At 53.3% G+C, this 14,638-nt stretch overlaps 1 protein-coding gene across 3 annotated transcripts in view; it reads left to right on the forward strand.

Annotated features, from left to right (window-relative positions):
* Window positions 1-2,216: 2,216 nt before the first annotated feature.
* ARID1A (AT-rich interaction domain 1A) overlaps window positions 2,217-14,638 on the forward strand; it is a 58,864-nt gene continuing 46,442 nt past the window's right edge. For 2 of the 3 annotated variants that reach the window (XM_065697570.1, XM_065697571.1), the window contains exon 1: window positions 2,217-3,859. In XM_065697570.1, the coding sequence (XP_065553642.1) occupies window positions 2,711-3,859 (1,149 nt within the window). In that variant the 5' untranslated portion in view covers window positions 2,217-2,710. The remainder of the gene's footprint in view (window positions 3,860-14,638) is intronic. The other variant, XM_065697572.1, reaches the window with a different exon arrangement.

The following is a 14,638-nucleotide window of genomic DNA, read 5'->3' on the forward strand; positions in this document are numbered from 1 at the left end:
ATAGGTGGGGAGCAAGGTCTTTATCGGGATGCACCCAAGCCGCAACCTATGGTCATTAAACTTTCGGCAGGGCTTGGTTAGACACTGGGGCTTTGCTTCCCGAAGTAGACTGCAGCTTTGGAGTCAGGGAGATGCTTCTGGGATTAAAGGGCAGAAATCTCTCCAGTTTGATCTTTGTTTCCCTTAAGTTTAGCATAAATGAAACATCTGAAAATGAGTCTTTTGGTCTCTTTGGGTACTGTAGCCCACCAGAGCATAAAGCAATGTAAGTAAAGCCTTTGGGCCTCACTCGTGGGGGTCCAGCCTGGCGCGGGGAAGGAGTTTTTCCCTCTGCTTTTTTGTCTTTCTAGAACCTGGGGTTAGATCAAGTAACACAAGCTCTCTGAATACAGTGTGCAGATCAGCTCTGTGTTCTAGCATGTTCCATACTCTTCTGGAGTATCTTGGTGGGTTTGTTGTCCTGTGGTCCACACCCAGAGCCACCCGCGTGAGATCCCAGCACCGTACCGGAGCTCCAGCCTTCACAGAGGCTGTGGTTGAGTGTGATCACAATACCAGTGTCACCATTTCTTACCCTTTTCTTTCTGCAGCTGGGAAAGGCCGACTGGCCTGTTTGGTGGGATGGAACCTGCTCCACATTGCATAGTCCATTGGAACAAAACAGGAGCTGCAAGGGCAGTTTATTGCTCTCAAATACATTTAAAATGTGGCTGTTTATTGCCCTCCTACTTCCCAGCTTTGGAATAACCCCCTTTGTTCCACCACCTGCATCCTAGGTGATAAATATTTTATATTGCAAGTTTTGTGATGACTGTGAGGGTTCAGTTGACAGCAGCAGACACCTAAATCTTCAGTTCATCCCTCACGGGCATCCAGGCCTGGGCATCACCTCTTGTGCTGGACTCGTGTTTCTGCACTGTGATCTGGGCTGTGGGACTGGGATTTCTCCCACTGTGTCCCATTGTTAGGCTTGGGCCAAACCCTTTGCTTCCCTCACCACAGAGCTGGTAATGGGGGTAACTTCTGCCCCATGTGTTGTTTTGGGGTGATGTTCTAAAACAGCAGTCTTAGGCCTCAGAAGCATCTTTTGATTCTCTACCCGTTGTTTTCTCTCTCCTTAAAGATCACTTTTCCACATTACAGAGGAGACACCTGCCCAGTTCATGGGCCCCACCATTTTGACCAGGCCACCGTGTCCCCATTTCTGTGGGCTTGGTTGTTGTAACCCAACTAACTCATCTTTCTGTATCTTCCATGCTCCGCTCCAGACCCACGCCATTTGAAGTAGAATACGCCACGACAGAACCTGCTGGCACAGGACAGGCCATGTTTGGGGTAGCAATCCAGGTACGTTTCCTCCCTCTTCCCACTTCTGGAAAGGCTGTGGGGATGGAGGAGGTGGGAATCGGGGTCTGAAACGGTTGCAGCAGAGCGTGGCCTAATTTTTGGTTCACCTCTTGACATTGCCCTTTGTGATTGCCAGCGCATCCTGTCCCATTGCTCAACCTGTTGTGTCTAGACACGTCCAGGTGGTTTTGGTTCTCCCCATGCAGCCGCCCTGAGGGAGTCCCTGGTTCCGTGCCCACTGCCCTCGCCTTGGCAGGAGCGGGACCGGACTTTCTTGGCTGTCCCTGCGTGCAGTTACAGTTCTGGAGCGCTTCCAAGGCCGCATCCAGAGGGACACAGCTGGCGAGGAGAGGAAATGACAACCGCTAACAGTTTGCAAAGGCTAATTCTAAATGGAATTTCTAGGGACAAAGAAGAGGCGCTTCGTTAACCCACGGGCCATCTCCCTGCCGATACCCGCGAGCCGGCGGCGCGGCTCCGCCGCTCTCCTGGAGGATTCCCGCTGGAGGACATCGCCTCGCCGCCCCGGGAAGTGCCCCGGACAGGTACGGGCGGCCCCCCCGAGGGGAGGGGAGAGAAGGGAAAAGAAGGGAAAGGAAGGGAAGGGAAGGGAAGTGCCCCCGCGCCGCCAGCTCTGCTTTGCCCCCCCCACCACCCACCCCGCGCTTGGCCCGGCCCGGCCCGGCCCGGCTCGGCCCCGCGGCCGCGCTCGGCTCCGCGGATCCGCTGCGGGTTTTGCGTGCGGCAGCCTCCGCCGCGCCGAGCCGCCAGCGGCCGGGGCCGGCCCGCTCCTCCTTTGTGACGGGGGGGAGGCTCCCGTCCGGGCCGCGCCGCGCTCCGCTCCGGGTTTGGCAGGCGGCCGCGGCGCTGGGTAAAATGGCAGTGCTGAGCCTCGTGTCGGAGTGAGCCCCGCTCGGCGGACCAGAGTCGGGAGCTGCCGCGCGGCTCGCCCAGCCCGGCCCCGCCGCCGCCCGGCCCGGCTCCGGGGACGGCGCCCGCCCGCCCGCCGTGTCCCCCCTCCCTCCCTCCCGCCTCTCCCGCACCGGGAGCCCCGTCCCGGGTCCCCCCCACCCCCCCCATACCTCCTCCTCCTTCCCCCCCACTCCCTCCTCCTCCCCTTTCTCCGCCGGCTGCAACCGAGGAGGTACAGCGGGGCCAGGCCCCGGGAAGCCCAGCCCAGCGGAGCCCTCCCCGCCTCGCCAACCAGGCCGGGGGGGAATGAGCCCCCGCTGCCCTGAAGAGCCCGCCGCCGCCTGAGCGGGGAGCAGCAGAGCAGCGAGGCCTCACGCCGGCCGGCCAGGCAGGGAGCAGCTCGGGGGGGACCGGTCCGGGGGGGGGTGGCTGGGTGGGGAGGGGGGGGATCATGGCTGCTCAGGTCGCCCCCGCCGCCGCCAGCAGCCTGGGCGCCCCGGCTCCATCCGAGCTGAAGAAAGCGGAGGCGCAGCAGCGGGATTGTCCCCCGGAGGAGGCGGGGGGTGAGGCGGCGGCAGAGCGCGGCGGCGGCGGCGAGAAGCAGGCGGAGAGCGAGGGCCCCACGGGGAAGGAGCTGCAGGACGGGGCCGAGAGCAACGGAGGGGGCGCAGGGGCCGAGTCCGACCTGAAGAGCTCGAACGGGAACCCGGGCCCCAGGCCCGCCGCTGCCGCCGCCACCCTGAACAATAACCTCCCGGAGCCGCCCGGTGGCGGCGGCAGCAGCGACGGGGTGGGGGCGCCGCAGCAGCAGCCGCCGCCGCAGCAGCCTCCCCCTTCCCACCCGGCCGCCTTGCCCCCGCCAGCCTACGGCTTCGGGCAGCCCTACGGCCGCGGTGCCCAGGCTGCTGCCGCCGCCGCTGCGGCCGCCGCCGCTGCCTTCCACCAACATGGCGGACAACAAAGCCCTGGCATGGCAGCGCTGCAGAGCGGGGGCCTGGAGCAGTCCTACCCGGGGCCGGCGGGAGCCCCCGCGGGGCCGCCCCCTCCCCAGAACTCGCACGGCGGCGCCGAGCACGGCTTCCCCAACCACCAGTACAACTCCTACTATGCGGCCGGGGCCGGGCGCAGCGCCGGTTCCTACCCGCCTCCCCCCCAGGCCTACGCCCTGAGCTCCCCCCGGGGCAGCGCGCAGAGCTCCGCTCCGGCGGCCGCCGGCGCCAAGTCCCCCGCGGCCGCCGCCTTCCAGCAGCAGCGCTTCGGGGTCATGGGGCCCTCGGCCGCCGGCGGTGCAGGAGGAGGAGGGGGAGCCACCCCGCAGCCCACGGCCACCCCCACCCTCAACCAGCTCCTCACCTCCCCCAGCTCCGCCCGCGGCTACCAGGGGTACCCCGGGGGCGACTATAGCGGCGGGCCGCAGGACGGGGGAGCCGCCGCCAAGGGCCCGGCCGCCGCCGAGATGGTCTCGCAGTACGGCGCGGGCAGCAGCCAGGGCTGGGCCGCAGCGGCCGGCGGGGCCCCGCCGAGGAGCCACCACGCGCCCATGAGCCCCGGGAGCAGCGGCGGAGCCGGCGGTGGACAGTCCCTCGGCAGGAGCCAGCAGGTAACGGCGGGGCCGCGTGGGGCGGGCGGGGAGGGGGGGGGGGACACAACCGGGACTGGGCCGGGCCGGGGCCGGGAGGGACCGGGGGTGGCGGGGGACGGGGGGCCCGGGAGGTGGGGGGGTGGCGGTGCCTCTGCCGCGGGTTCCCCCCGCCGGGCCGGCGCTGCCGGGGAGCTGCCATTGTCTGTGCTTGCTCGCTCGCTCTAAAATGGCTGCCTCGCCGCCTTCCCTTCCTCCCTCCCCAGTCTTTGTGCGAGGCTCCCGGCGAGCGGCCGCCGTCTTCCCCGCCGCCCCGGCCCGCTCTGGGGGGCTCCGGCGGGCGAGCGGGACCGGCCGCCCCCGGCCGAGGGCGGTGAGGGGCCGGCGGGGCCGGGCGCGGGGGCCGGGGGTGCGGGCGGGCCCGGCCGGGCCATCGCGTGGCCCCGGCAGCGCCGCCGCCATCCGCCCCGTCTCCCCCGGCCCCGCCGCCCCGCTCCCCTCGGAGCCCCCCCGGCCCCGGGGGGGGGCCCGCACCCTTCGGCGGGGCCCGGCGGGGTGCAGCGGGGTGGCCGCGGTTCGGCCCGGCTGTGCGGGGCCGTGCTCCCCGGCGGGTCGTTGGCCGGGGCCTGCGGCTGGGAGCGCCGGTACAGAGCTGGGCGATGGGAGCAGCGAGTGCAGATCGGTTTGGTTTGGGATTTGAATTATGGAGGTAAAATCCTTCTGTCAAAGCCAGGAGACAGTTGGTCTTAGGTTGACATCCTATCTGTGATCTGATTGGCTCCCCATCTCCTGCTCTTGGCCATTTATAATTGCCTCTGATGTAATGGTACAACCATCCTGATGAGCTCATAAACTTTTACACTCGGCTTTTCCGCCAGCCCCGGACCCACGGCAGCCCCGCAGCTCCGCTCGCCGCCTCCCGCGGCCCCCTCACCGGAACCGGCCGTGACCTTGAGGCGGTTGGGTGCAGCCCCGCACCGGGGAGCAGAGCCCCTGCCCGCCTGCCCCTGCTGCATTGTGCCTCGGAACAAAAGAGGAGGCGATGGCATTTTGTTTGTACCTTGGGTTTATTTTGCTTGCGATGTTTTAATGCGGCCTGGAATAGAGTCTGTGTTGTTGGAATGGTGGCAGGGCCGCTCTGCACAATGGGCTGGCTGTTTATTTTGGTTTATGTGACTTTCCCTTTGGTATAAATGATTTCTTTGATGGATCTGAGGGTGCGTTTGTTTCTGGCTGATATCGAAAGTGGGGCTGTTTGGATTCTTTATTAGATGGGAGAATGGGGGGTTCTTGGGTGTGTTACAGCCTTAAGAAGGAAAAAAACCCAAACAACAGAGCAGTCAAAACCAAACTTGTGGCTGCAGCATCGAAAAAGGTGAATTATCAATTTCACATTAGCTAGAGCTTTAATAGAGGACAGGCCTGAGCCTCTACCTGAGTGTCTCGGGGCACATTTTGACTTGATTTGAGTAAGTGCTGCTGGGTCTCTTTCCCCCCAGAAATAAAGGGACTTGTTACAGACTTTGAGGTGCTGTTTGTGGTCAGGCCCAACAGGGTCACAACTCTTTGCTCTTTGGAGGAGGAGGCGGCAAATTGAGCCTCAGAATTAGGCTTATCCTTGTATATGTAGAATTGCCTCTTTGCTGGAAGCATAGATGGCCAGAAAACGTTCAGAGGAGGAAGCAGCGCAGCGTGTGCATCAGACATTTTAGATACGGGGAAAAGAGGGGCTGGTATCTGATAGCTGGAAATCTGGGTTTAAACCGGGTTACTTTCTGTGCTCACATGTGCATTTCCGAGGCCTGTCGTGGCCTCGTGCAGGACCGAGACTTCCCTTTTCAGTCTGTGTACTTTGCTCTAACTTCAGGCCCTGGGTTGGAGACATCCGAGACCATGTAAGCTGACAGGCAGCCTCCAGAGTTTCCCTTCTTGCTCAGTGCTTCTGTTGTGTTGATCTGAAAACTGCTTCGTTTTTGTTCCTTGATTCAGCTACTGCTGAACCCAGGACAATTACCAAAGGCAGTGTCCCCTTCAGTGTCCTGAATCACTTACTTGTCTTTTCTGTCAGATTGAAATAGTGCTAAGAGAGGATCTTATCTCTGCCCTGGTCATCGAAGTGTCCAGTGTTAACGGGAAGTGAGCAGTTACCCTCAGTGAAGGTTTCAGCTCCTCAGGAATCTGTTTGTGCAGACCTGTGATCCATGCGGACAACTGTCACTGCTGGTTTCACTTGAAGGCACTTCCTCTACCCTGAAAAATGCACGTTTAGATCAAATGTGGTGTCAGCTTGAACTTCTCCGGCAGGTACTTCAGTCTGTATCGGACAGAAGTCGACTTGTGTCAGTATTCTGATGTGTAGTTGTGAGAGGAGCTTATTTTGTCTCGGCCAATGAATTGAACGTGGTGCCACGAGCTGCCGAGACACAGCCTGTCAGTAAGATCGGAGTAACCCGTCCTGTAAACCGGAGTTATCAATGGCGAGTTGTTCTCAGGATGAGTTGAACTTCAGATAGTACAAATAGTGTATATAAAAAACAACCCAGCAACTCCCCCATCCTGAAAACCAAACCACCCTCCCAAATCCACTTTGTGCCAAGGATTATTGGACTCAAACTGACAATTACCTTTATTTTTTCTGCTGGAAAAAGAACAGACTTATCTAGCGCGATAAAAAAAGCTTCCACATGTCATCGGGGCTGCCCACAAGGAATGGTTCATTAATAAATACTCCAGTCCTAAATTACAGCCTCCTTTTTGCTGTGTGCTCTGTGAAATTCCCTGCAGCGGGATTAAATAAAGCCTTGCGTCTTCTCTTTGTCTTGGACAGTGATAAGCAGAGTGGGTACTTGCCACCTAAGTTCTGGGAAGCTCTGGGAGGACGAGAGGAGAATGTAATTCATCTGAGCAAGCACTAGAAAGGGAAGCATTCCTTGGTGCAGGCTTGGAGATGATGTGGGAAGAGCGTGGGGTTCCTCTGCTTGGGAATCCTTGGGATAGTAAGCCTGAGGATTTGGGGATGGGAAGCAGGATGATGCGGAAAAGGGAAGTGCTTCTAATTCTCGGTTCTTTTTAGGATTTATGAATGGTGCCACAAGGAGGGTTTTACTGTGTTGCTCATCAAGAAAAGCCAAGTAATTCCTGGCGTGAAAGTTGTTTGGGTGGAATGTTTCCTGTAATAAAAGGAGAGCAGTTTGTAACCCTCATGGACCCCTGTGCTCACCAGCAGGGTCCAGGAAGCTGATGCTGAGCCCCGGTAAAGGCAGATGTGCTCCCCGTTGGAAGGGACTGCGGCAAAGGGCTTGGCATTGTTTCTGATGACCTTCATAGCTGGGAAACGCGGAGTTAGGATCAAGAGATCAGAATGGCTCTTTTACAGCGTGTGGGATGAGGAGGAATCTGTGGTTTTCTGTGGGAATGACTTGGAAGAAACCAGGCCAGGGATCTTAGTTTTCAGTTTTTCCAGCTCTACCATGCATTTGTTTCCACCCCCCTTTCCCTTAGCGTATTAGTTGTTAATAATACAACTGGCTTTCCCAGAGTCTTGGGACTTAAAGGAAACTATTGAAGAGGAGGCACTTCCCTCCCTTTACTAGCTGGGCATTTCTCCGAGTGACAGACAGCGTCTCCTGTAACGGGAGCTTGTCTTTGGATCGCATGAATCATTGACATCCTGGATAACATCCCCATAGGTGCGCTGATGTCTCTACGTCTCTATTATAAAGTTCAGTGACGGCAGTTTAAAAATCATATGTTAATAAAGCCAAACTGCTTTTGGGCCTGTTGCCATGTAATAGCTATTTTTTGTTGACTTCGAGCTCAACTTCAGCAGCAAGTGAGGCATGAAAAATGTTGTTGCAAATATGTTTTTGAAACTAAATTGGCACCAAATGGCTCTGTGCTGCCAATGAGCTGCGATAGCTTGGAATCGGAAAGTGAGACCTGGCTCCTGTTGGCTTGTGTCGCAGGCTTTTTCCTTGCTTAGCATTGTAATGTTAGGAGCACTGGAATTGCTCGTAAGGTGTGGTATGCACTAGGTCTTTCCAACAGAGAGGGGGTCATCTTTTTCAGGGGTAGGGTTTGGGTCTGAATGAGTGAATTTAGGCCTTGTCTGGTTTGTAGGAAGGTGGCGGTGGGGTAATTTTGTTGTTAAGATCTAGTTGATTCTGGTGGGGACACTGGAGGTTTTGCATACCTGTTCTGTGCCAGTCAGTGAGGGGTTGCGTGATTCTCTTCACATCTCTTGTTTTCTGGCATACCATCTCCTTGGTGCTCAGTTTGAGGTGACCAGTGTTTCCAGGCAGGATATGTGTAGGATACAGGACAGTATGGAATGCTCCATCAATACTTATTGTCTGGGCTTGTGTGTGTGGGGGGGTGGTTCTACCTGTGTTGTATCTTGTAAGCATGTTGTAGGTTGCAAGACAGAGATGTGATTTCTGGAGGGTTTTTATGTTTCATTTTGGGTTTTTTGATTTCGAATGCTTACTGGGTCCTTAAACTGTCCAGTTTAATCCCTTTTATGTGCTACAGCAAATGTGTCCTGAAGTGACTGCTCAAGAGGCAGAACCTCTTCCCTGCTCCTAAATAACACTAGAAACCAGGGTTGGGGGAAGCATGAGAATCAAATGTTCTGCTCTGGCTGGATTTTCCTGTTCTCATAAGCTTGGTGTGTTCGTCTTAGTTTGGGGTTTTTCCTCTAGTTTTATTTGAGAGGCCTGGTCAATGAATACCATGTCACAAGTACTACACGAGACCCTGTTAAGAGTCTTCCATGACAATCACATTAAAAAAGCCCAGCAGCTTTCCTTCAGAGAGAAACTAATGGCTAAAATGAAGCTAAATAGTACAACCCTTCATTTTATCTGTTACCTCAAATGTGACTTTTCCACCATGTTTCTTCCTCCCCTTTTCAAAGGCACGCTGCCAACTCGGAAATGCAGTTTTTACCCTCTGAATGGGAACTGTGTGATCTCGGTAATGAAAATATGAGAGGAGAAGGATGCCCTTTGCAGTTTTCACTCCGTGTATTTGAAATTCTTTGTCTAGTCAGTTTGATTTCTTCTTTTTTGAATTGCAACTCCTGTGTGATGGATTGCTCTGGGGAAAAGCTCATCAGCATGCCATTGCCCAATTCCTGCCAAGAATGTTGGAAACTCTCAAGTAGCAGCAGTAGCAAAGCGGATACCAACGGCAGGGAAGTGTAATTGGAAAGGAGGGGGGTGGGTTATGGTTAGCTTGTCAGTACTTAGCATTGCTTTTTCCTCTGGAAGGGTCCTTAAGCCATCAGCAAGATGCAGAATAATCTCTCCCTTTTTGTTCTGGTGGGGGAAAAGAAAGGAAATGTGGTTTTTCTGGGGGGAAAAAAGTGGTTTTGAGGAGAAGTCCTGCAAAAGTTTCTCTGTCCTGTGCTGATCTCAAGAAGTCCAACCTTTAAACTCTCCAGAGGTTATGCATGTGCAGTGGTAAAACTATACTGGATGTCTCTTTGCCAGGGTCATAAATCTCCTGCTAGAAGTGACTGACAGGTGGGATTGGAGGAAAAAAGCAGTTTTCTTTGGCACGCTGGACCGAAGCTGCCGTGCGCTGTGTCTGGGTCCCTGCCTGTTCCTGGATGCCCTGAGAGGAGTTGATGCCTTTCTGTTCCTCAGTTTAGTGGCTGGAAAAGCAGGGAAGTTGGTCACCTGAAGAGAGAGCGTGTGCGCTTTCTGCGGGCTCGGGGAAGGCCACGCTGTGTTTATCAAGCGATTCCAGTAAAATTCCAATCGTAAATCTTGTGTCATCTCTGCTGTGTGGAGTGTGCGCTTCTCGTTCTTCAAGCTCTGTAGAAAGGAAGCTTCAGGCGCACTCTTGTTTCACCGTGGTACAGAGGAGGAGTGCAAGGTTTTCTCTTCTTGCAGCGGTTGTTGTATGAAGATGCTGATATGAGAAGGTGAGGCACCAGGGGTGGGACGGGGCAGAGAGTGGGATATCCATCTTCTGAGCTCAGCCTGTGCTGTAAATGTGAGCCCATCTTTCCTCCCTGCCGTATGGGTTTAATTCAGTGTATTAAGACCCTTTTTCATGGACTTCTGTGCTTAAGGAAGCAGCACCCAAGCCTGCCCTCGGAGGTGCATAGCATGAAAGAAGCAGGGTTGGAACAGGAGGAGCTGCTTCTCTCAGGACTGAGCTCATGTACATATTTTACCCATTCCTGTAGTGTCTTAATCGGATTAGAATATGTATTAACATATGGATGAGGGAGGGGTTTCCATTTCTTACTCTTGGTGCACCTACGCTCCCAGTGTTACAACTCAGCAGTTCAGTCGTGCAGCTTGAGCATTTTGGAGTTTTGTTGGACTACATCAGGCCCAGCATTTCCAGGATTGCCAGTGGTGCTCTTTGTGGAATGTTTCCGAGGTTCCGTGACAGCTCAGTGAGTATTTACACAGCGTGGGCATGAACTTCATGTAGCGAGAGGTAAAGGAGGCCACATAACGATAGATCAACTGAATAAAAGCTACTTCAGACTCTCAAAACATAACGTTTTTTATATGTTCAGAGTACAATAACTGCAGCTAGGCATTTCTAATCGTGCTCTTTTTAGGTTTTGGGGGGAGCAAAAAGGGACAAGTGGGCAGGGGCGAATAAGGGGATCAGGTCGTTCCGTAAAGACATTTCTTTATGGGAGGGTGAGAGAGTGGAGACGGAGCGTGTATGTGTTAATTCCGATGAAATTCCCATGAAAAATCAGTTTGTGTAACTATCTGCAGTGGAGCAGCAGCTTTTACAGTTATTGGCCTTTCATGTGATAACCAGCATGTCCTTACTTCCTGAAGTTAGCTATAGTCATTGAAACTCGAGGACTAACTCAATTGCTACAAACTTTTCCTTTTTCTTCCTTCTTTATTTCTGTATTAAACTTGCACAGTAACATCTTCTTGCTCATGGATAATTTACATTATGCCCAAACCGTCCTAAGAAGCTGCAAGCTGTACCTGGGGGGTAGTTCTCAGAGAAGCTGTGGTGGCCCCTCTGCGTGCAGCACACCCCTGCTTGGCGAACGGAGGGGACCAAAGAGCACTTGGATGGTTTTGGTGGGATGTGGCTGGGAGGAGTGTTTTGGTGGTCATCGATGTCAGACCCTGGCCTGGGGTAGGCTCTCCATCCAGAGAGTCTGTGAGTCTTCTCAAAGAGAAGTTCTTGATGTTCGGAGGCCTCTGGAATGTCCCTGTGGGCAGAATGACTGCGTTAAACAAGGACTTCCCCCCCTTCCACTCACTTGTGAGATCTCATTCAGGTTTGACTAAGAGAAACCCTGAAAATTACCGTTTCCCTTCTGATGTCAGCACCGCTCTGGCACCCTGCCTGTGAGTAACTGAACAGGAATGTTTCAGAGCTGGCTGAGGCCACCGCTACAGCTGCAGCTTCACTTCCAGGCACCGTGGTGGGAGACCTGCTCTGCCCTGTGGAATACGCTCAGACCAGGGCATAGGCACAGCCAGCCCCAGTTGGCATCAGTGGGTTTGTACTTCCTTGCCACCATCAGTGTCCAGAGCGGCAGTGTATTGTCTGAAAAGCACGAGGCACAGATTAGAGGGAAGCCTGCTCTGAAGATGGCCATTCTGGTTTAGGTTTATGGCACTGAAGTCGTTCTTTTGGGTGAGGAGAATGTGCAGTGTGATCTCTGCTGCCTGCAGAATCTTGCTGTTGGTTTGTTGCCTGCACTGAATTTGGAGGTGACTGTATTTTTCTTGTTGAACAGAGGTCTGGATCTGAATTCAAAAGGTCATTTAACCTGCTGTCCTGCTTCAGCCAGACCTGAGAACAGAGCAGATGAACACCATGGAGCCACCTCAGTGTGTTTCACTGCTTTGCTATCCTTAGTATTGGACATCAGGAAACATATTCCAGCTCCAGTCACCTTAATTGAGTATCTGTTGTTGTCCTAGTGTCTCTAGGTCTGAAGAACAGAGGCAAAAGTGAATGGTAACCTGCTTTTGAACGTGAGGCTTTCTGCCTGTCTCCTGATTTCTTTGAGATAAACTTGATGGCAAAATGTCTCCCTTTACTTCCAGATGACTGTGCTTGCTGGGGATCGTGTTGAAGGCATTGGGTTGTCCTGCTTTGCCACCTGAACTTCTTCCAGGGGCCTGGAGTTGACCGGGCTCCTTCTGTATGGAATCCTTCCTGTAGGCTTGTTTGGCATACTTCATAACAGTCTGATGATGGATTTAAAGTCCAAATGACTGTAGGACTATGCACCCTGTGCAAGTTTAGGAGGAGAATCTGGTATTCATTAACTGTGTGTAAATAATTAAGCCAGTGCCAGACTAGAGGTGGTCTTCCCTTCAGACATACTTTGTGAAATGGTCTGAAGAACAGTTCTTACCTCTGTGCGGAAGATGCAAGGAGACAGTGGAAGTGCTGGAGTTAGTTCAAAGTTGATATGGGGTTTTTAGTGAACCATCTCTGACTCCAGAGCTGGCACAGCTAATCAAGGAAAAGGCTTCCCATTCAAGGCCAGTTTACTGAGTGAGGTCATGTGTTCCCTGAGACTGCCTTTCTGTTGTGCTGTGGCTGCACGTGCTGTGTCCGTGGTGTCAGCAGTCCCGGCATCCTGCCCTTTGCTGGGGCTGCTCTGTGCACGTGGGGGTTAACTTCCTATTGAAACAGACCAAACTGACTCCTTTGCTTACTGTTGCGTGGGGGGATTGTGGCAATTGTAGTGTTTTGGATCCCCTGGAAAATCAGAGCATCTCCTAGTTTATTGTGAGACACCAGTGGGGCTGGTATGAGCAGTTCTCCATGTCTCAGAAGCCTTTCCTTGCCTCATTTGGGTGTATGGGAGCTCTTCAGAGCAGGTGCTCAACGCCTTATCTCTCTGCATTGAGGTTAATGCTATAGCTACTAGATCATGCGTTGTCTCTGGATGTGGAGTTACACCTGGAACAGTTTTCTTTGGTTTTACAGAAGATCATCTCAGTGAAGTGTTATTTGTGTCTGCCTGGGGCAGAGCATGGCTCCCCTGGAGCCGGGCATGTCAGTGGCGAAGGGCCTCTCGGGAGAGGAGAGTGCTAATCCTGGGTGAGGGGTCATAATAGAAGTGGCATCAAAAGCACTTTTACTCAGCTCATGCACTGGAGAAGCAAAACACTTGGCTGTTTGCTCCCTCCTCTTGGAGGTACAGAAGGGACTGAGAGACCTTTCCCAAATTATCCTGCCTGCCTCTACTTCAAAGACCTTTCTAAAGCACCTTCTCTGGCCTTCAGTTCACAAGGCATGGCAGCGTTGCAAAAGCTTGTTTCCACGCTAATTGTGATTGATTACCTTGCAATCGAGGACAAGATTCCCTTTGAAAAGCTATGTGCTGATTTGGTGTCAGGAATTAAAATCAGATGAAGTGATTAGTGTTGGATGAAATATCCCAGAGCAGTTGAGTGCTCCTCGGCTTTCAACTGTGTTCTGGCCCTTAACCTTTGCCTCCCTTCTTCTCTGGAGCAAGGTGCTAAATCTGTTGTCCACATGCTCAGAGAATAACTCATTAGGCATATTATATCGGGAGATAATTTGCTGCTGAGCTTCAGAGTGTAGATTTACTGGCTTTAATGATGAATGCAGAGTGTGTTGAAAGTGTACTGTGTCAAGGCAGCAGTGCTACTCATCCTGAATGGTGAACATGTGTTAAGGTGAGCTTTAAATCTGATCACTCTGTAAATGACAATAAACTGTTCAGCGTTGTCACTGCTGTCAAGGTACAGTCATGTCTCATCTTCCTTTTCTCATATGAGTTGTCTTACAGTTTCTTGTTATACCTGTTCCTGAAACCAGTGAAGACTTTGCAGCGTTGGCTGTTCCTCCTCCCCCCATGGCATTGGCACAGTTAGGAGTTCTTGTATCTTCTCACCAGCTGCCAACACATACTCCTTTTAACTTGCTAAGCAACTCCCCACATTGTTCATTTTGCTTTGAAAGAGAGCTGGGCTTTTCTGGATGGAGATGAAATAAAAGCCCAAGGACAGAAGCAAGCATGGGGCAGTGGACCCAGTTTTCCAAACTCACTACAACCAAGGGCTGGTGGGCTTTATGTTTTCATTATTACTATTTTTAAATAGCAATGACCTTGCATTGCTGTGGGGCTGGGATTCATGTTGGGCTTGCCAAGTGTAACAAACCTGAATCACGACAGCCTTGGCTTGATGAAGGCTCTAGTAGTGTCTTCAGTGCTGTCTGGGAGCTGGCTTGGCTGCAGCTCCAAGTTTCTTGCCTACATATTCTTCTCATCTCCCACAGCCTCCTCTTAACCAGCACAGGCACGACAGCAGCTCTGCTTTCTGGATGCAAATAGATCATTTGGGTATAAATACTGGAGATTGGTTGTTGCCTGCTCTAAAGTTACCGAGTGTGTCCTTGGTAAATGCAGATGGTAACTTGTCATTACTGCAATTTTAAGTACTTTTGGTTCCATGGAACCGAAGTGGAGTCTTGAAGGCTGAATTTTAAGGCTAAAATAAGAGAAGGCTGAATAAAATCCACAAAAATAGCACCCAGATTTATCAGCTGCTGTAATGAGAAGGGAAATAACTTTCTATTAAGCAAAACAAAGCTTTATTACCTTGTTTTGTGCTGGATATAAAACACTGCAGTGGGGTCAGGAGGGATGGATGGGATTTAAGGTGTACTAAGTTGCTTCCTAATGACTTGACACTGGGGCTAATGCCAGTGTGATGCAGACTGTGATGTGAAGGTCAGCTCCGGCCCTGTACCTGAGGTGTGGTTGAGATACCCTTGAAGTAATGAGCAGATCATTACCCCAGCAGCTTC

The sequence above is a fragment of the Lathamus discolor genome, chromosome 18 (assembly GCF_037157495.1).
Source record: "Lathamus discolor isolate bLatDis1 chromosome 18, bLatDis1.hap1, whole genome shotgun sequence".
Classification (NCBI taxonomy): domain Eukaryota; kingdom Metazoa; phylum Chordata; class Aves; order Psittaciformes; family Psittacidae; genus Lathamus; species Lathamus discolor.